At 35.1% G+C, this 21,216-nt stretch overlaps 1 protein-coding gene across 4 annotated transcripts in view; it reads left to right on the top strand.

Moving 5' to 3' along the window:
- Positions 1-21,216, top strand: part of SPOCK3 (SPARC (osteonectin), cwcv and kazal like domains proteoglycan 3) — a 163,998-nt gene that overhangs the window by 45,292 nt on the left and 97,490 nt on the right. For 2 of the 4 annotated variants that reach the window (XM_071743121.1, XM_071743120.1), the window contains exons 3-4: positions 7,311-7,356; positions 20,711-20,825. The exons of 1 other annotated variant lie outside the window; for it this stretch is intronic. In XM_071743121.1, coding sequence (XP_071599222.1) covers positions 7,311-7,356; positions 20,711-20,825 — 161 coding nt within the window. Of the gene's footprint in view, positions 1-7,310; positions 7,357-20,710; positions 20,826-21,216 lie in introns of those variants that run through there. One more of the 4 variants, XM_071743123.1, reaches the window with a different exon arrangement.

Below are 21,216 nucleotides of genomic sequence, written 5' to 3'. Positions count from 1 at the left end.
TTCTCCAGACTGTGGCATTGTACACAGAGGTCAGGGAATAAGTTTTCAACTCTTCCTTTAACTTTTGGAATTCAGCTCCTGTAGCCTAACAAACCTGTTTTAAGGCACTCCTCACAACCTGAATCTTGACAGCAGAATATGAGGAGCATAGCCAAAACTTTTGTATGTGTTTGTAGTGCAAAAGTAATTCTTTATTTTTTAATTCATGGTGCAAAATCAGAGATGAACTTTTAAAGAAACAGAGTGTGTTTTAAACTTTATTGGTATTTAGAAGCTTATTATATTTATTCTTTGATGTTAATTCCTTTTCAAAATGTTTTTCAAAAAGTATTTTCTCAGTATTTCTGAATACAATTTTCAGTGAGCATTTGGTATTTCTTGGCAAATGATTTTAATACTGTGCTGTTCAAACCTGCTGTTTGTAATGCTGCTAGTACCAAATAGCCTCACCAGAAATTTTACTGAATGAGATCTGTGAAACGGAGAGAGAGATGAAAAGGGGTGGCTGGTAGCCCAGGCTCATCAATGGTACTAGAAGTGTGAGGCAAAGAAAAGAGAGCAGAATAAACATTGAGTGTGGGGAGCTGAGTGCCAGAGTTAGCTGTAAGCAGCTATAGATTCTAATAGTGCTTTGCCAGTCCTGTACATACAGGCTTCTGGGGCAGCATGGCCTGTATGCTCCGTGGAAGCCTGGAGCAGCAGAGGAAGCTGAAATCAGCCTAACTGAAGGCTGGCACTGAACAAAAAAATAAAAACTGTCACCAGTCACTCCAGCACTCCACTCAAGGAGGCTTGCTTCCAGACAAATAGGAAAGGAGGTTTACAGCAAGTCTTGATCTCTGAACAGGTGTTTAGGTCCTTCACTTCCAGAGAAGCACTCTGATACGACCCCTGTGGTGGTTTGTTGCTTTGGACTGTATTTTCTCATGTTGATTCTTTGACTTACTAGACTGACGTTTAAGATTACTGTTTATGAAGTGTCACTGCCTCTATCTGTGTGCGGGGTGCTTTATGCACTGAACTGCTTCTGGTGGTTTTGGTTAAACAAAGTTTAAATCTAATGGGAGACTTAATCTGGGGAAAAGAAGTCAATTCCGGCCATAGTCACCTTTCTATACTAGCTTGTAGAAAATTTGGTTTTTTCTTATTTTTTATGTTTGGTTAAGAAGTCTGATAATTTTTTTCTTTAAACCTTGATTCACTAAAGAAGGGTTCCTGCTATGTGCTGCTTTGGAGTTTTGGAAAGGAATACTCAAAGCTGGATTCATGGGAATAATAACAGGTAGCTGGTGAGGAGAGGTAGGTCGTGTTGAGAAGTGTAAAATTCCCTAGACAACCAGTCCCTGCTGTCCTGGAACTAGTTCTACTCCTAGTTCTACTCCTAGTTCTACTCCAGACCCTTAGCTTTGTGGGGTCACATAAGGTATATAAATATTGTCCTACTGATTGAGCAACCTGTCAAATGCATCTGGAAGAGTTACTAAAAATGTGCTCTGGAACATATGATCTGTCCATACAATTGTGCATCCAATCTTTAAATGCCCCCTGTGTTAGGAAGCCAATTTGGCCAGACCGCATTTGCTGGATCACTGTAATAATAGAAATCTTTTTCAGAGAGTTCTGTAATAAATAAAGTTTCTCAAGCTACTTTCATTATAATTTTGTGAACCGTTTTATATGTGTGGTAGCTAATCTACATTTGTAACAATCACTGTGATTTAACAGATATACTTAATGCATTGCATTTAACTTGAAGAGTGACTTTTCATTTGAAAATTTTCTTGTCTGGCTTCTTGTTAATTCTAAGGCATTTCTAACTTTGCTGACTTATTTATCTTAAAGTGAAACAAACTCAGCTTTTGAGCCTGACATTTACTCTTCTTCATATAGTAATTCAGAACTATTTCTGTAGACTCCCATTTGCCACGTAAGTATTGTTTCATGTGACACTGGCAGTTACTTGAAAAGTGACCTAAGGTAGTCTAAAGGAGTGAAGGAGAAAAATCTGTTTGGTTTTCTATTATTTTCATCTATATAGTGTGTGATATTTTTTCTTCTGTCTTTCTTGATAATTCTTATTGTATGAAAATTAGGCCTATGAAGATGGTAAGGGGACTGGAGCATCTGTCTTATGACGAAAGGCCAAGAGATCTGTTTAGCCTTGAGAACAGAAGACTAGAGGAGATTTTATCAATGCTTATGAATATTTATATTCATATATAAAATATATAATAGCAATATTATATGCATATATAGAGGTTATATACAGAGAGAGGGAGGATGGGTGCTCAGCAACAGAACGAGGGGCAGTGGGCACAAATGAAAACAGAAGGTTCTGTCTGAATAGGAGGAAAAGCTGCTTTACTGTGAGGATGGCTGGAACAGGCTGTCTAGAGAGGCTGTGAAGTCTCCTCTGAAGATACTCAGAATCCACCTTGGCACAATCCTGTGCACCATGCTCTCGGTGAACCTGCTTAGTAGGAGGGTTGGATTAGATGATCCCCAGAGGTTCCTGTCATCCCTTATCATTCTGTGATTCTTTGTTAAAAGCAAACAAACCCTTAAGTAGGAATAGGGAGGCCAGCAGTAAGATGTTTTTTTATTGCATTATAGTCAGTTGTATAAAATTTGAGTGGAATTTTGTATGGGAAGAATTGAGTTTGGCATTTATGAATAAAGTTCATAAAATCTCGTATGTTTCTTTCTTTGGTAACTTTATAAATACTGTTTCTTGAAAAGGCATTATGTATATGAAGCAGTACCGTACAATCATTGAACAGTTGCCTATTAGACTTTTCCCTAAATTGATGGTTTATAGGTCATACAGTTAGTAATATCCCTGCTACACCACCTGTGCTTGTAGTGGTGGAGTTATACTTGGATAAAATATAAAGAAAACAAATTCAGAAAACTGCTTCAATTTCAGTGGCTTCTCTGACATAAATTAGCTTTGATTTTAATGTATAGGCTTTTTATGGATAGGCCCATAGTAGAAAATGTGAACATGAAAAAAGGGCTGCATTTGTTTTATCTGTTTTTTTTCAGTTCAACCTTGGTCTGAAAATATTTGTGAACTTTTTGTGTTCAACACCTGCAGTGAACACCTGCAGTTTTCTGAGTCAGACTGATCATGTCTACCATATACCATTATATTCTTTAGCAGTATCAAATCTGTTTGACAGTAAATCAAGGGATATCATTATCATATAGAAAATGTTACAGAACATAGATCAATAAAATGTTGTAACAAATGGTTTACACATGAAAGAAAATAATTGGGATAATATTTTGGTGTTGTGGTCAAAAGCTGGAAACAACTGCTGTGTAATCATATAGTCAGTTATGATTTTTTCCAGAGAGCTTTTTTTTACTGTACTTAAATGGGGATTTTTTGAATTAATGTAGCAAATGCTTTTTTTAAGAATTAGGAGAGAATAGTCCATATGGAAGAATATAGAAGTCCAAAAAAGAAGCAATAAATGTATTTGAGGCAAAATACCAATTGATTTTTTTCTTCTTCACCATTTAAACTGCATTTTGAATCCTTTTCTTAAGGCTGTCAGATTTTTAGACTACATACATGATATTTTATAAGGTAAGCAATTTTCAGGAAAAATAAAAATATTTATTAGTCTCAAAGTACGTATGTAATTGTAACATGAACTTCAGTTCTTAGAAAGATGTTGTCATTATGCCCCTGTGCATACACATGCATGATTTTCAGTCATGGATATTAAACTCCTTGAAATCCATCATACAAGCTAATAGAAGTCCTTTATGTGTCTTTCAGACAGAGAAAGACGTGAAAGAATTACTGAAATTTCACGTAGATTTAAGCAGAGCAGTAAAGATAAATTTTGTATTTAAAATGCATGGATTCTTTAGCAAGAAAATGTTGAAAAAGCGGTATGGTTACTGTAACCATTTGGGTTAAATAAATTTCCCATAAATTTGGGAATTTATTCCACATACACTTATAACTTGTTCTTTAACATGCTCAGAATAAAAAGCAAGGAAGCCCATGAAGAAAATCAGAGGTCACAGGCTGTATCCTGAGACATTACTTTTTTATTTATAGATTCTTAAAGGATAACATTGTCCAGAGATGTTGTGATGCTGCTCAGCCTTCACTGTAGACTCTTAGCTATTCTATTTTGTATTTTATATTAATTATTGAAAATTAGTCTTTGTAAATTGTATTATCCACTTGATGATACTCTGAAGAGGATATTGAACATTATAATAATCAAACTCTTACTAACTGAATATCAGGAAAGCTCTGAATGTAACAGGAAGCCAGGTGAGCTTTAAATAGCTTTAGGAACATTTGTAAACTCATGGAACTGCAATTTATGGAAGCAATTTCCTTCCTTAATCTGAGAATCAATTAACTATTCTATTTTGTTTTTATAGGTACATAAAGATTTTGTTTAATATAGCTAATAATGAACCTTTTCATAATGGGTGAAAAATTAACTCTTTAGAAAAATCAGTGTAGGTATACATAGTAATACAAGTATATATATATTTTGGGTTGAAGATAAAAAATTTCATGCAAAGTTTAATGGACTGAAACCATAGTACAACTAAAAAATAAAAGATATCATCCCCCCACCCCATAAAAAGAGAAGGAAGGGGTAGGCATAAAAGAGAAAAGAATACAAGCCAAAATAGAATAATGGAATGGTTAGGGTTGGAAAGGAACTTAAAGATCATGTAGTTCCAACCCCCCTGTATGGTCAGGGATACATCCCACTTGACCAGGTTGCCCCATCCCACCTGGCCTTGAACACTTCTAGGGAGGGGACAGCCACAACTTCCTTGGGCAATCTGTTCCAATGTCTCACCAGTATCATGGTAAATAATTTCTCACTAATATCAAGCCTAAATCTCCCCTCCTCAAGTTTTAATCCATTTCCCCTTGTCCTATCACTACACACCCATGTGACAAGCCCTACCCCAGCTTCTTGTAGGCCCCCTTCAGATACTGGTTTTAAACACTAAGCTGGAGTTGTGAACTTACTTAGAAGTACTTAATATCCTAAACATACAATACCTCACTAAAACGTGTTGCAAACTCATCTTTTAGATTTACAAATCATCAGATAATAGTGGATATACAATCTTACAACCAACTAAATGGTTGTAAGACATTCCAAATTTAACAGCTATAACCACAGATACTGCATTGTGTACAGGTGTATAGTGCTGCTTCATCTTTAATATTCTGCACAGTTTCTAGTCATACTATATAAAAAAATAGACTTGGAAAAGATTCAGAGAAGGGCATCAAGAAAGGTGTGGAGTGGCTTTGTAGTCAGAAGTAAGTTTGCTAAGTAAGGCTCTTCAAGAAATGCCTGAGCTGTATTTGTATGGGGAATTTCTGAAGCTGTCTGCATTAGAGAGATGAACAAGAAATGATTTATTATCTGGCTGGTTTGAGACCAACTTGAGAACATGTAATTTATACAAGCTACAACTTGTATTCTTTCTTAAGCACAATGCGCAATGCTTTGCCTTAGTAATCTCACTTGGGATGATTATCCTTTTTTTTATTTTTTTTTTCCCCAGTAGCCTTACACTCAATTTATTCTAACTTTCTAGCATTTTAGTAGTAATTATTTTGTCTGAATAAGCTCATTGTGGGGGGATATTAATGATTTAGTAGAAATGAGAAGATAATCTACCACTTTCATATTTTTTAAAGAATTGAAAGTTTTGCTAATGTGGTGTGATTCATGGAGCAGCATTGCATTAATGCTGGCTCAAACCTGTTCATAACACCACTGAAGGAATAACACCCTCACAGTTACACAGGTTATAATTGGAAAGTACCATCATAATTGCAATTGCTACTTCTTTCTTGCATCATTTTTTAAAAAATAATTTTATATGCTTATCTGTATTTATTAATATTTTTTTAAAAATAGTAATTGTAAAGGGAAATAACTAATAGATTGTTACTCTGTGCAGCATCGGAGTGAAGGAATACCTAAGTATTGGTATAGAACCGTGGCTCTGTTTTTCTTTTCCAGATTCTGCTCATTTCTTTCTTCCTCTTTAAAAGCATGTGTTCCCATAACAACATTATATATTTTTCTACACATATATATATTATATTTATATTAATAAAGCATCATCAGTGAACCTACAGTTTAGGGTGCAACCACTTTTTTTTTTGTCTTTCCCCTTTGTGGTAAAACCGTTGAACTGAAAACCTAAAGAGGGGATTTTTTTTTGTTGGTTTTTTTGTGTTTTTTTGTTTGTTTGTTTATTTCCTGTAAAGATGTGCTTGATGCTCAATCACTTTAAAATATGATTATGTGGCTTTGACAACAGTTTAAGACTTACATTTCCCCAGTAGTTCAATTTTTATAAAGTCAGGTTTCCTTACCATGGTCTTGGTGATATTTTAGTAAGTGAAATGGAAGTGCTAGATGTGAACCTTTTGCAGTTTGTGAACCTTAATTTATGCAGATGTTAAATTGCTGGGTACAGTCTTTGATTTTTTGTTCTAGAGAAGAGTAAGGTACATACAGAGATAAGGCGAAATAATTCGAGTAAATTTTCTGCTTCACCTATTATCTGAGGTGTGCAGATCAAATTATTTACATCTCACCTATGAATTTGTAGCTAATAAAATGTCTTAAAATTTTGAAAGCAATTTTTTTCTTCAAGATTTTCCTATTGAAATTGTAGCCTAGTACAGCTGATGATATAATTGAGAGGATATGCTCTGTTTAGGAAGATGGTTTATAGAAAATAGAGCTCGTTAGACTTATTTAATGACATTTACTGATTCAGTTGAAAACTGTATTGCTGAGTATTTCTTTTTCTAAAATTCATGTATCATTCTTTAAAAATGTAGTTTTACTGGCTATGACTTTGGAGCGCTGGTTTTGGAAAATTATTGATGGAAAGTGTAATTATATTTTTTGATATCTTTGAACTTAAAGTACAGAAAAACTTCTGTAGCATTTTCAAAGCAATGTTAGAAAATCTACCAATGTAAGCACTGTGAGAAATAATTTTTCTATTTTAAATGCTGGGAAGTAACATTATATGAATAGCATTTAATTTTATATTTTTTTAATAACTGCATACAGCCTCTGAATTCCACTGTTTTATTCTGTATGAGTAATTTGTCCCATTATGATGACCATAATCTTTTTCTCACTTTTTTTACTGCTTGCCTTTTCTAGGAAGTAGAGGTTGGTACACATACTTTGTTTTTCATGATCCTGTGGGTTTTTCATTTTTACATTGATATCTGACATTTTACTAAATGCAGGTTGTTTTTCCCTCTCTAGGATGATTATTTTCGTACATGGAGTCCGGATAAACCATTTGATCAAGGTAAGATTCTCCTGATAAAATTTGTATTGGATAAAATGGATGTATTTGCAGTTGTAGACCTGTTCTAGTATAATAACAAAATTCAGTTAATTTTTGTAATCTTCTCCTTTAAATAATTGACCTAAAGAGGGCCAGAAATCCAGCTTATTTATAATTTTGTATATGTGATCTATGTGAATTTTTAGATGAAAAGTTTTAAATGTAAATTGAGATAGGAGCACTGGGAACCTTCAAGGTAATTTAAATTGTCCCTCACATTAAAAAGTTCATGATCCTAGGAAGAACTAGTTTAGTTTTATTTAAAGTTTAAGGTAAGGACTGTTATATTTTTGTAGTGAAATGAGGCAACCAGGTAGCACTAATTGCCAGGTAGTGGGCATGAGCTTGTGTTAAGCCCACCTGTGCCTGATTAGGGCGGGCCCCTACTGCTCATGAGCAGGATTAGGGGGCCAATAAAGCTCACACCTGGGGAAGCCAGAGGGGAGGCCACTTTTGGAGCAGTAGCATCGATTCAGGCTGCTCAGCCCTGAGAGCATTAGACTCAGAGCACTATTGGTGAGTTTCTCCTGGAACACCTGGTTGGACCTTGGAGTGCCGTGCCCTAAAAGAGGTTCGTCTTGCTACATATTTTCAGTAGGACGTTTGAGGAAAGCCACTCATAAAATCTGGTATTTGTCTTTTGCAGTTTAAAAATTCCATTAAAATGTTGAAAGTGAGAGAGGATCTAGAAAAATGGTTTGGGAAGTCTCTGCCATGTTCAAGTGATCTGTCTTGAGGCATAACACAGATGGAGCTTTGTGAATCCTTCAGTACAATTTCAGCCTTAGAATAATTTGAGCAACTGCAGCAAATTTGGACAGTAAACATGCCCTCCCCAGGCTTTTGAACTTAGTATTTACTGTCAATATAATCCACTCGTGTGCTTTTTCAAAATGTATGACTATCATTGTGAAATAACTGCTACAAGGACTGCTTTGGAGACTTATTTTTTCTGGTAATACCAATGGCTTAAATGCAATGGAGAAACATTGTAGGGACTTCTACACAAGACACCGAGATAAAAGTATGTTGCAACACTAGTATTAACTCAATTTAAAGAACTTTCTCCGTAATGGATACTGACGTTTAAGGGACATTTATTATGAATTGTATTTTACTACAACCACATCTCTTAGAGATTGATTTTTCACTATATTCTATGCTTTTCTAAGTATTACTTTGTAAGTATTACTACAGGATTACTGTAGTAAGTCTGAAAGGAAATACCTTAATTTCTGAAATGAATGCAGCTGTCTCCAGTTGCTGTTTTGCAGGAGAGAAGAGTGGATGGAATGAGAAAGGAGTGGAGGGAGCGGAAAAAAAAGTCACATTCTCACATAAATATGAATTGTGTTGATTTTCTTCAGGTTTGGTTGAAATTCGTAGATGTCAAATCAGATCCACGATAGCCTGATTACTTAGAGATGATCAATTTCATAGGTCACATGTCTCTCCTGATTATATTTTGGTACATTAGGAAAAAGTAATTGACTCAAGTCTTCTGACTTGTCAGAGAAAAAAATTTCTTTTGATGAAGTACCTCATCTGAGAAGCAAGCTTATCACTTCACTCGCAAGCACATTTAATCTATTCCTTTTCTTCTTAGGTTTTTGATAGAGGGGCATGTTCTGCAAATAAGTTTTTTGTATGAGAAATAGAATAGGTTACTCTTTATTTAGTGACTTTGCTGATGGCTCAATCTTTCATCAGAAGACATTGAGTCTAATATGCCTTAAATTTTGCTTGTAATTTGTTTTGTTACCACATACTTTATATGGTTTTGGGTTGGTTGTTGTGTTTTTGTTTTTTCCAGTTGGCTGATAGTTTTTTAGAAGATAGACTGAAGTACTTTTTCCACCAAATTCACACTTTTACACTTTCTGTCTTGTTCTCTTATTCTGAGTTCTTTGGGGATCCTGATGTGAACATGTCTAGAATACTATCCTGAATTAATGAACAATGCAACTAAGAAAACATGTAAAGGTTATTTGTCGTAACCTTGTTTGCATAGTGCATTGTGTATTGGGTAGTGATTATTTTTAAAGGATGCCTACAGACTTCAACTTAGTATTTTCATATCCTTGTTAACTGAAAATGAAATGCATTTGCTGAGTAATTCTTCTATCTGCATGTGAGTGTATAATTTATAATTGAAAGGCAAATAATGCTACTTGGGAAGACTAGTAATAATAAAAGGCACTGAATTTTTATTATTAAAAATATTCCCAATGTCAATCTAGGGAGTATCAGTTTTTTTACCTGCCAGTGCACTGCTTTTCAGTTATTCTGAATATCTTGCAATAACTGCTACAGTCTTTGTATTGAATTTAGCAATAATACCGAACTGACCTGTATGTCGAAAGATTTATAGTTTCTTAAGAATTAGATGTTTTCTAGGCTCTGGTTGACATAAAGCTATTCTTTACTAATCAGAGAATTGGAAGTTGGGGTTTTTTGTTGGCTTTTTTTGGATGTTGGTTGTTTGTTGTTTTTTTTTTTAATGAGTAAGTAACATTGCAGACTAGATCTGGGAGATATGCTAAAAGTTGGAAGTTTTCTCAGTCAATATTTTGGTCTCCATGTTCTCAGAATTGCCTTCTCCTTACTTTAGAGTATAATGGGAAAAGATTTTTTTGAAGCACAGAAAAATATTACTGAGAATAAAATATAACTATAGAAGTACTGGGTACTTGTTCATACATTCAAATCTCTCACTTCCGATGGGAGAGATGATCATGTGTGATATTTCATGGGAAGAGCCATTAATTGATTAAAAGTGGGGCAACCTTGCAAATGTTAGTTCCTTAGGAGTGAATTTAATGTCATGATTTAGTGCAAAAATCAGGTCTTGTCTTATTCTTTGTTTGCCAATGAGATATCTATTAGTGACAATCAGCACATTTTTTGTCCTTGTATTATTCAATGAGGCAAGAAAAAATGAGAGTTGGTAATCTATAAAATCGAAGTTTTAGGTGTACATTGTGGTAGTCTCCTTAAGTCTCAATCCAGGGCTTTGCCATAGTACTGTCTCCACCAGCACCATTCCACTCCAGTTGTGCAGCACTTCACTATGAAGTTTAAACTCAGATAAGTTTTAACTACGAATTAGATTTTTTTCACCTCTATAATCATAGATGTAGACTTGAGGTTTTTAATCCTTTTTGTTTCTTTTACAAAAGTGAAGTATTCAAAGCAGTAAGTGAGGACATCATGAATGACAGACTCTTGAGTCCTCCAATCTGCTGGGGCTTGTTGCAAACTAAGCAATCTCTGTTAGAGAATCTTTACTTGGGTTTCCCCTTCAGTCTTCTGTTATTGCCATTCTGATTTGCATAGCAGCTACTGTTTCTAGTGAGACCATTGTGTAAAAAATATTATCTCAAATGAAACCATGAAAATCCTAAGTGACAGATTTTTTTATATGTACAGCTAAACTTGCAGTAAGGGACTAAAATTTCTTACTGAAGATGTTTAAAGAGAAGCAGTAACAACTTCCCATGTGTGTTGTTTTAAAGTTTGTAATAATGCTGAAGAGACAATCACACAGTTTTTTTGAGGACAGAAATAGAGAGGATGCTTCATTAAAGATTTATTGATTCTTTATTTCTTTGGATTTTATTTGTTTTATCAATATTTGGCTTTTAAAAATCTTAGCTATAGATACCTGCAGTAATCAAGGAGTTTTTTTGGCATTAAAAAATCTGAAGTCCAGGTCTAATAGAAAAGATTATATAGTATTGAAAAAATGGATTTTATGAATTACTAGCGCTTTTTCAAATTTTTCTTTTTTTTGCTTTGCTAATTAAAATTATAGCCCCTTTACATGATGAAATTACAAATACGTATTTGGAAGTTTATAAATCTATATATGAACAAGATACAAAGGTCTTTAAACTGCATAAACCACCACTCACTATATTTTATACACGCGGTGGTGGAATATTGAGCTTAATGTCTGTGTTTTTAAATTGTTAGCTCTCATTTTAAAAAATACTCTATCTCTGTTAAATCCTGTTGTCTTTAAGGCTGTGGTCTAGGTACCTGGTTCATGTGTAAAATGAGTGAAATGAGTGTCTTAGTTAACTTTTCTATACTTTGGTCTATTTTGGAAGGCATTCGTATGTTAATATGATTAAAAATTTCTAAATTGCTCAGGTAGACAGATCTGTGTAATTCAAATAGTATTAATAACAGTGGCTATATGGAAATACATGTCCAAGAATTCCAGGAGGTTAGCCCTTACTATGAAAATGTATAGTGATATTTACTCCAGAATCTTTAAGTTATTTTAAAAGGGGAAAGGAAAAATATGATGATTTCCATTGGAATCCGCCTTAAAGCAAAATTTTTGACCAAAGAGTACTTGTTCTTACTGAAGTCACTTTCACTTGTATAAGAAAAAAATGAGAGAAAATGTATTTAAATAAACATTTATTTAAATATAAAATATGCGGGATACTTTGGTACATTTTTATTTTTAGAGTACAGATGGTAGCAGAGCTTGGAGGGTGTAGTTATTGAATACATTACATACACACAACATTGGCTTAATTTTTTAAAGTGCAAAGGATTGTTTCCTTTGCTCAATTGAAATACCTTGGAGGAACAGTGGAGTATTTGAATGTAATGGAAAATATATAATAAGTGACATTTCCATGGAGGATGAACACCTGCAAGGTATGACTGGTTTGTAGATACATTTATAATTATTTATAAGATTTCCTGTAGACCATTCCACTGAATTATTTTAGGCTTTTATATAGTATTAGGTAATACTAGTTGTCTGTTTATAGCAGAAATGTTGTAGATACCATTCTTTAGCAGAAATAGATTTTTGAAACAATTTCACTTGTATTTAGGTTGAGTCATTACCTTTTCATGCTTTATATTTCATCTGCATGTTTTCGTAATAATTTGGGTAACAAAGGATATGCAAATATGTGCTAACACATCTCTAGTTTGTGAATGCAGTTCATTACTGTGATCTGAAACCATTCAGGCTCCTATCCAATATAATAACTTGATTCACATATTTGCAGGCCCTGGGAAGTTTAATGAAAATCCAGTAGCTTAAGACTGTGAAAACAGTCATGTAGACTTAACTTTGCTACATTAGATATGCATTAATGAGCTAGTTATCATAGCAAAGCTATTGATGTTCTAAAACTAGAAGTACATATCCATCACTTTCAAAATAAATTATAGTACTTTGCAATTCAAATGTAGTACATACCACTTCAAATACTGTTTTGTCTTAATAGTGAACAAACATGAAATACTTTTCATAACTTTTTGGTTCTGTTCTTTTTGCAATTCATAGTGTCCTCTGACAAAGAGGCTTTATCCAAGCTAAAATTTTGATCTGGTGAACAGTTTCCATCTTCAGCTATCTGGTATATTTGGGAATCCCGTTCATCAGGAAAATACATGAGATGTTAAGCAGATTCCCACTGCTTTTATTTTTTTTGCCAGTATTTGCCTGAAAAGATCTTTTCTAGTTGTCTGAGGAAAGCTATAATGGTACTTTTTCTCCCCTATCTATTGGTTCTTTTTTGTCTCTCAAAAATTTCTCTGCTGTGGTAACACCATGAAAGTGCCTTGTCCTATACAATGCACCGTCTCTGCTCCTAACTCAGATTCACTGGATAGTACACATCTGTTTTTTCTAATAGTGGATCTAAAACTGTTTCAGTATTTATTTTTGTAGAATCATTAGATGGATTTTAAATTATTACAGTGATTTTAAGAAAGGCTATATAAAGCATTTTAGTGAGGCTAAAATCAGTCAATAATATAAGATTTTATCTTCAGTAGCAGTTTAACTTCTTGTTCCTACTTCCCTGCCATCCTTGCCTTATGTCCTTAAATTAGATCCATGGAGTTGCCAGACCTTGAAGTGACATAAAAATAAATAATTCAGGTAACCATTCAGATCTGCAGCTCGTTATGTCAGAAAAGTGCAAATATGGCAGTGGTGGACAGATGTTTGGTTCCAGATGCTCTCAAGCTGGCAGCATGCTTGAGCATGCATGAGCAAAGGTATGTGGAACTATTTCTTTGTAGTTCAGAAACCTCGTAAATGTTAGCTCTGAAAATCAAACTTTATTCTCTACCACCTCTGCAATATATTTTATTGTTCACTACAGCATTTTTTCACTTGTGGTTGGTTAATGAAATCAAGCTAGTGTGCTTCTTCCACATTCTCAATATCAGACATTATGTCCCATCACATAGTAGCTTCAGGCTAATCATATACCTGGAAATGGCTTTTTCTTAAATCTTTTTGAGGGGTAATAGAAAAGATCTAAGAAGCAGGCTTCAGAGGATGATATACAGAAAATTATTCAAACATTTTTTCGAATCCTACTTCTGTGTGCTGTGCTGGGATGTCCCAGAAAACTGAGTCATGGGTGTTACCGCTCTCTGAGAGCTGTGTGCTTGAAGTCTGGAATCACATTACTGTTTTGTCGTGAGAGAAAAAGAAACCCAGCAAAGCATGTAAAGACGAAAAAGGGCTTTACATAGATTTTTCTCAAACTTGAATAGAAGAGTGATGGTTCTTAAAGGACATGTTAAAATGTTAAAAGTTGCCTTTCTGAGGCATTTTTATTTATCCACCTCTTATTTAACCCCTTCTTTCTTTTTAAAGTTGTTTTCTTAACTAAGATGTTTCTGTAATCCCTTTTATCTCTGGTTGACAAATACATAACTACTCTTTTCTGCATTTGTCCCATGACAAATAAGTTGTAGCATGACATTGGCTTGTAAAAATCCTGTTAGTGGGATTTTTATTGTTCTTGCATTTTGATGGACAAGATTGTGCAAGAACCTTAAGATTTCAGGATTGTGCCTGAAGGTCTTGTGTAATTAACAGAAGTTGTGCTATTTTTATAATCTGTGAAACTTTATGAAACAACTTGACCTCTTGTGTTAGAATCTTTATGGACCTTGAATGTATTAGATTTGAGAATCAGTGAGATGCAATAAAGGGCAGATCTAGAAGTTATAGCTGTAATTTTATTTTTTTCCCAGAGACTGTACTTTAAGTGCTTTAAAAAGAACAGAAAATAAAGCAAGTATATACTTTCAGAACATTTACTCTGCTTTTATATGCTATGTAATATGCAATTAAATGCATTCATGCTTTGTTTCTTATTTATCTAGGTTTCATTTAAAATGAGACTGTGTCTCTGTAGGTCATCTCCAAGTCAACAGCTTTCAAACAAACGTTTATTTCACTCATAAAAATGTATTCTTGGGTATAAACGCATGAGTTCCCACATGGATTGAAATACATGCTGTGAGATGGATAAATACATTCTTAAAAATGTCTAAACAGGACTTAGCCTAAACTGCAAAATATCTCTATGTCATATAAAAGATGAATATTGGTACTGTAAAAAGTATTTGTGGTAGTAACAAGCACAGGCTGTTAGTAAAATGCTCACACTTTGCTGTATTTATCTAATTAAAAAAAAAAAAATCTAAGATGTTAAATTGTTGAGTCAAGCTGCCTTTTGGATGGAAAGCCCAGGCTGGCTGTGGAACACTCTTGTCTGAAGTACTGTGCATACACCTTGATTGACTTTGCATCAGCAGCGTTTCTTCTGAGCTTGTGGAGTTACAGTGTTGGAGGTTAAGGAAATATCAACTGATGTCATCTGCCTGGACTTGAGTAAAGCATTTGACACTCCTGTATGACATCCTTGTTTCTAAATTGAAAAGACATAGGGTTAAGATAAATGGACAACTCATGGATAAGGAATTTGCTGATTGTTTGAACTCAGAGAGTAGCAGTTAACAGATGATGTCCAAGTTGAGACTTGTGACTAATGGCATTTTTCAGGGGTCAGTACTGTGGCCATTGCTGTTTAACATCTCTGTCAGCAACATGGATGGTGGAATTGAGCACAGCCTCAGCATGTTTGCTGACAGCACCAAGCTGTGTGGTGTGGTAGACATGCTGGAGGGAAGGGAGGCAATCCAGGGGGGCCTGCCAAGGCTTGAGAGGTGGGCCTATGCCAACTTCCTGAAGCTCTATAAGGCCAAGTGCACAGGCCTGCACCTGAGCTGGAGCAATTCCAAGCACAAACATGGGCTGGGTGGAGAATGGATTGAGAGCAGTCCTGAGGACTTAGGGGTGCTGGTTGATAAGAAGCTCAACATGAGCCCACAAAGTGCGTTTGCAGCCCAGAAAGCCAACCATATGCTGGGCTGCATCAAAAACCGTGTTGCCAGCAGGTCAAGGGAGGTGATTCTCCTCCACTGTTCTGTCCTTGTGAGACTCCACTGTCCAGTTCTGTAGTCATCAAAACAAGAAGGACGTGAAGTTGTTGGAGCAAGCTCAGAGGACAGCTACAAAAATGATCAGAGGTCTGAAGAACCTCTCCCATGAAGACAGGTTGAGAACATAAGGCTTGTTCAACCTGGGGAAGAGAAGGTTCTGGGAAGACTATATAGTGGTCTTCCAGTATCTGAAGTGGGCCTACAAGAAAGCTGGGGAGGGACTTTTTACAAGGGCCCGTAGTGATAGGATAAGTAACAGTTTCAAACTAGAAGAGGTTAAATATAGATTGGACATTGGGAAGAAGTGGCTTAAACTGGAACAGGAGAGACATTAGGAATTCTTTACTGTGATGGTGGTGAGACCCTGCAACAGATTGCCCAGGGAAGTTGTGGATGTCAAAATGTGTTCCAGGCCAGGCTGGATGGGGCTTTGAGCAACCTGGTCTAGTGGGAGGTGTCGCTGCCCCTGGCAGGGGGCTTGGATCTAGGTGATCTTTAAGGTCCCTTCCAACCCAAAGCATTCCATGATTCTCTAAATCAGCCATGTACAGTTCTGTTTAATAAAAACAAGTGGGACACTGATGCTTAGTAGCTGTTCTACTATGCCCACTTGGAAAACTTGCTCACCCATCATATCATACAGTTGAAATTGCTGAGAGTAAAGTTTCTCAATTGGAGACTACAATATGAAGGAAGCTGCTAAAGGACATGTCCAGTGCAATCTCCCTACTCCAGGATACAATTTTCTACTCTTCTGTGAACTAGAATGGGACTGCTGTGTGTGGATTAGTACATATATAGAAGGCTTATACTCCTGCATGGATGACTAAAAAATGTGTGGCTCAATGAACATGATTGTTTTAAAGTGAGAGGAGAAATAATAAAATGAAGTCTTCTGAAACTGTGAAAAAGAGATCAAGCTTCAGTGTTTTTTTGGTTTTGTTTTGTTTTGTTTTTTTAGGCAATTACTTTAACCTACACTAAGAGTACCCAGAATAACACATACCATATTGCAGATCTATATAAAAGCATTTTAATGTATGCTCTCTTTGAAAATTTAATTGCAGCAGTGGGGAAAAAGGAAATATGACAGTAGTTTATTTTATTTGTTAGATAGTTCTAAGTAAGTATTAGATGTTTCTTTGGTTATCCAGATAGTTCTAAGTCAGTAGTAGATGTTTCTTTGGTTATCAGAACATTATCTAGCATAACGGCAACCGTTAAGGGAAGACTTGACACTTGGTGCAAATGTACCAGAGCTTAGTAACACAAAATGCGAGGAACAGCAACACATTTAAACAGAAGCCTGATAAGAGGTTTTACACAATGGTCCATGGTTCATCAGTATGGCAACTTCTGAGCATTTGTGAGAGTAGATATTTCTCAGGTAGAAGCAACCTCCATGCACACAGCACCTTTAATTGTTGAAGCATTTGTTGACAAGTTAGAAACTGGACTCTAGACAGCTGATATAATCCAGGGGTTTGAATCTAAAATCCTAATTGCTTGGTTGGCCACTTAAAGAAAAACTCCTTCCTACTGGAGATTTAGATTCTCTGTGTCTGGAAATCGTGATGCTGGTATTCTCATCTCTCTAGATCTTTGGGTCTGGTCAGAAATTCCGCTTTAGGAGGTGAGAAATCATCTGTAAAAATGGAGAAGATAACAGTTATTTTTATTTCCCCCACCACTACTATAAAATGTGAAAGCTTTGAAGGGTCAGCTTTGAAGCTGAAAGAATTCAGACCTGCCTTTTAAACTAGAGGACTTAAACCAGTCATGGGATACTCAAATCAGAAACTGAATTTTAGCAAATTCGATGAAACAAAATGTCTATCTTGTTCTTATTTTGCCTATCAGAAATGAATCACAAATTTTGGAGGAGGGAAATAGAATTTAATTCTGAAAACCTTATTCTTAACCTTTCTTCTCCTTTCCTTTTACTGGGAATGGAAAATTAGGAACATGTAAGAATGTGCTCAGCAGACTGGGGAATAAATGGTAATTCACTGTGGTTTCTGCTACAGAGCTCCTGTTAGGAGGATTCATATGGTATGTCATACTAAACTTGATGTCCTATTATATTCTCAATAAAAATGATGTTCTGGCTAATGTCAGTTTCCAGGAGTGCTAGTTGTAAAGTAACTTATAGAAGATATGGTGAGAAGCTAAGCTGAATTCCTCTTCTTCTGAATTGCTCTATAAATAAATAGATCCATTAGTAATAATCAAATTTTTTTAATATTAATTGCTTCCTCAACATGTGAGAATAACAAATCCATATTCATCTATACAAGACACAAGGTGATCCTTATTCTTCTCCGTAATTTTTCAGGAAAGAGCAAACTCTTTCATTTACAATGTAAATTCTTAGAGAATTAGTAGATGTATACTTTTTAAATACTTGTTGGAAAAATTATATTTTTCTGCTTGGTCAAATTTAATTAATGTGTTATCAGTTAGCCACATTTATGGATAAGTCTTTCCTTTTTGTCAGCTGTAAGATTTTCTTCTAAGAAAGTTTATAGAGAAGAAAAATGAGCAGAACATAGCTGAGTCTGATACTAACATAGAGCCAGGAAGGAGTTGACTTGCAGACATTCCTTTGTCTTCCAACAATTGATATCTAATATGGGGTTCTTAGCAGTGAACACCTATCATTACCTTTTATATAAAAGGTGTGATTTGTGAATGTTGCACAGAAATGGATTTTCTAACACAGTATTCTAAATCATCTGGTTTATCTTTGGTGGGAAAAGCCTGTTATATACATAACAAGAAGCTTATCTATTCTTACAGTCTCTTTTTTTTCCTATATTTTTCTTTCTGATAGTACTATTGAAGTCCAACACTTCTTTCTGTCATCACTTACATGTTAAAAGCAGTTTTCTAATTTGATTTCCTACTTAGATCTGTCATATTTCCATTGATTTTTTTTTAACCTTATAATATTTTTATTAATTTGCAAGTGTGTGGGTTTTTTTGAAGAACGTGTGTTGTGTGTGTTTAATTAAATATTCAACTTTACCCCCTGACATTCTTTCTTAGGGGTAAACGCTTTCTACTCCAGCAATAAACTAAATGTCTCCCCTGGTTTGATACCCATCTCTATGTTGTCATAAAGGCAGTGTGGTAGTACCCATCTCATGGCTGTAGAGTTGGGTTCTGCCTGTAACATTGCCAAAAAGACAAGTTATGGTTTGCTAAATTTTGGTAGAACTTTTCAAAACACAACTTCAGAGAACCAAGAATGTGGGAGAAGAAATGACTATTGCAGTAGGAATGGAAAGTTGCATGATCTCCTCTATTCACCCCTCTTCCTAAAGCATGTTTTCTACTTGATAGTGAACTCATCATTCTTATGTGATTTCAGATTTGTCTTACTCATTGATTTTAATTCCATTAGCCCATTCAGTTTAGCAGAACAGTTGTCTGAATATATGCAAGTATCATATTCCAGTATTCCTACCTTAGTTCTTCCATCAGTGAAGATGAACGCAGGAAAACTTTGGAATTTAGAATTTTCAGTAAGGTCTCTTTAAGCTAGGCTTTGGTCTTTAATCTACTAGACTGAGTTGCTTGGTTTTTGGTTGGTTTTTGGTTTTAGTATTAAACTTAAAAGAAAGAAAAAGATAACTGTAGGACTAACAAAAATGTTTTGGAATACCGCTTTCTGCCAGAAAGACTCCATGGAGATGAGGGAAAAGAGAATTTGATTGTTCCTTTTGAGAGCAGAAATTGACAGGCACTTGTCATGTAGGTATGTTAGCAGGAAATATGCTATACAAATTTAATAGTAAGTAACAATCAGGATTATTTGGATTGTTTAGTATTGTTGCCAGAAGTATTTGCAGTTGGAAGTGTAGTTCAAACATGACTATGGATTGGCCACTAAAGGACCAGCTACAAAAAAAACCCACTTACCTGCATATTTTAATAAACTTTTTATTTTACTAAAGTCTCATCTGAGTTATATTATCTCAGTAAATTCAGTATCATTGTTGACCACTTAATGTTGAGTTGGAAGAACCCAGCTGTGTCTTTGTAAGCAGAAAAGAGAAACTACTTTCAGGGTAGAAATCTCCCTGGGGATTGCAGGGAGAAAGAGGTAATTGTTTAAAGAATGTAGTGATGAACACTTAGCTACACGACAGCAGCATTTAGTGAAGGGATACTTTCCCTGTTCACTAGGTTAATTTGCTTATGGACTAGCACATCACCATTTCTTGAGTTGTTACTGTGCAGTGTAGCTTAGATGTCATTATTTCACAGTAGAAATTATAAGAAGTGGATCAATTGCAAATATGGGTTTTTTAATGTTATTCTGGCTTGCAGCTTTTAGAAAGGTCTTATATGTGGGAGATGTAACAGCCAAAGTCTGAAGGAACAAATGTTCCAACCCCCCGATCAAATGTCATTTTCCTTGCTGACTTCTTTTTCATTAGTTTTTGGCTTATGGTTTTCTTGCAATTACACAAATGCATGGACTTCTAATCTGTAAAAATCAAGAACCTAAATGTTTAGAAGTGACATGACTAAAATGGAGAGCTATAGGCAACAGAGTTCTATTCATAATTGTTTTCTTTGGGAATTTGGTACTCTGAATGACATAGTAGGTACGCAAACATCCTAAAAGCCCTAAGCAAATTCTAATAAAAGAGTTTTCAGCTAGAGTAAAAACCAGAAGCCTTTTGTTGCCTTTGTTGCAGATGTTGACCAGTACAGAGCTGGATAGCGTAATTACCATTTTTCATAAATAAAAAGAACCACTGCTGTTGTGTGAAGGTATACAGTAATATCCATGCTTTATGAAGACCTGTTTTCTTTGTTAAGGAATTTTGCACCACTTTGTTTTGCATTACCATTGAGAGTGCTCCATTTTATTCTGGTGAAAATCAGTGTCTTTCAGTCCAGCATACTGTACAAGCAGCAAACCAGCCCCCCTCCACATACATTGTGGGTTTTATGTGTGGTGTGTTTCTTTTCTTAACTGCATGTTTTTATAACAATTTTCTAAAATTATTTTTAGCTTTAGATCCGGCTAAAGATCCATGTTTAAAGATGAAATGTAGTCGCCATAAGGTCTGTGTTGCACAGGATCAACAAACTGCTGTTTGCATTAGTCACCGAAGGCTTACACACAGGTAAATACTTAAGAAGTTAATTCTAAAGACTTTTTTAATAGTTTTTATGACTGCCTGTAAACCATAAATAACCTATAATTAGTTTAGTTATTTAACAAGATAAAAGCAGAGGAGTTGACTTTATAAGTAATTATGTATGCATAATTTGATTAGAATGTTTATTATTAGATTTTTTTGATAGGCTGGTAAACTAGAGGGTGTACATATTCAAGTATTGTAAGATGCTGATATACATTTAAGGGAATATGTGCTTTGCTGGTAACAAATGAATGGAACAGTTATCACAGAATTGTCACAGTTTGAAAAGATCACCATGTCCAACTGTCAGCATCCCCCCCGAATAAAGCATATCAATATATATCAATATTGCCCACTAGCGCATGTCCTGAAG

This window comes from Heliangelus exortis, chromosome 4 (genome assembly GCF_036169615.1).
Source record: "Heliangelus exortis chromosome 4, bHelExo1.hap1, whole genome shotgun sequence".
In the NCBI taxonomy this organism is placed as follows: domain Eukaryota; kingdom Metazoa; phylum Chordata; class Aves; order Apodiformes; family Trochilidae; genus Heliangelus; species Heliangelus exortis.
Note: the sequence above shows the minus strand (reverse complement) of the source record. Positions and strands in the feature narration are given on the sequence as shown.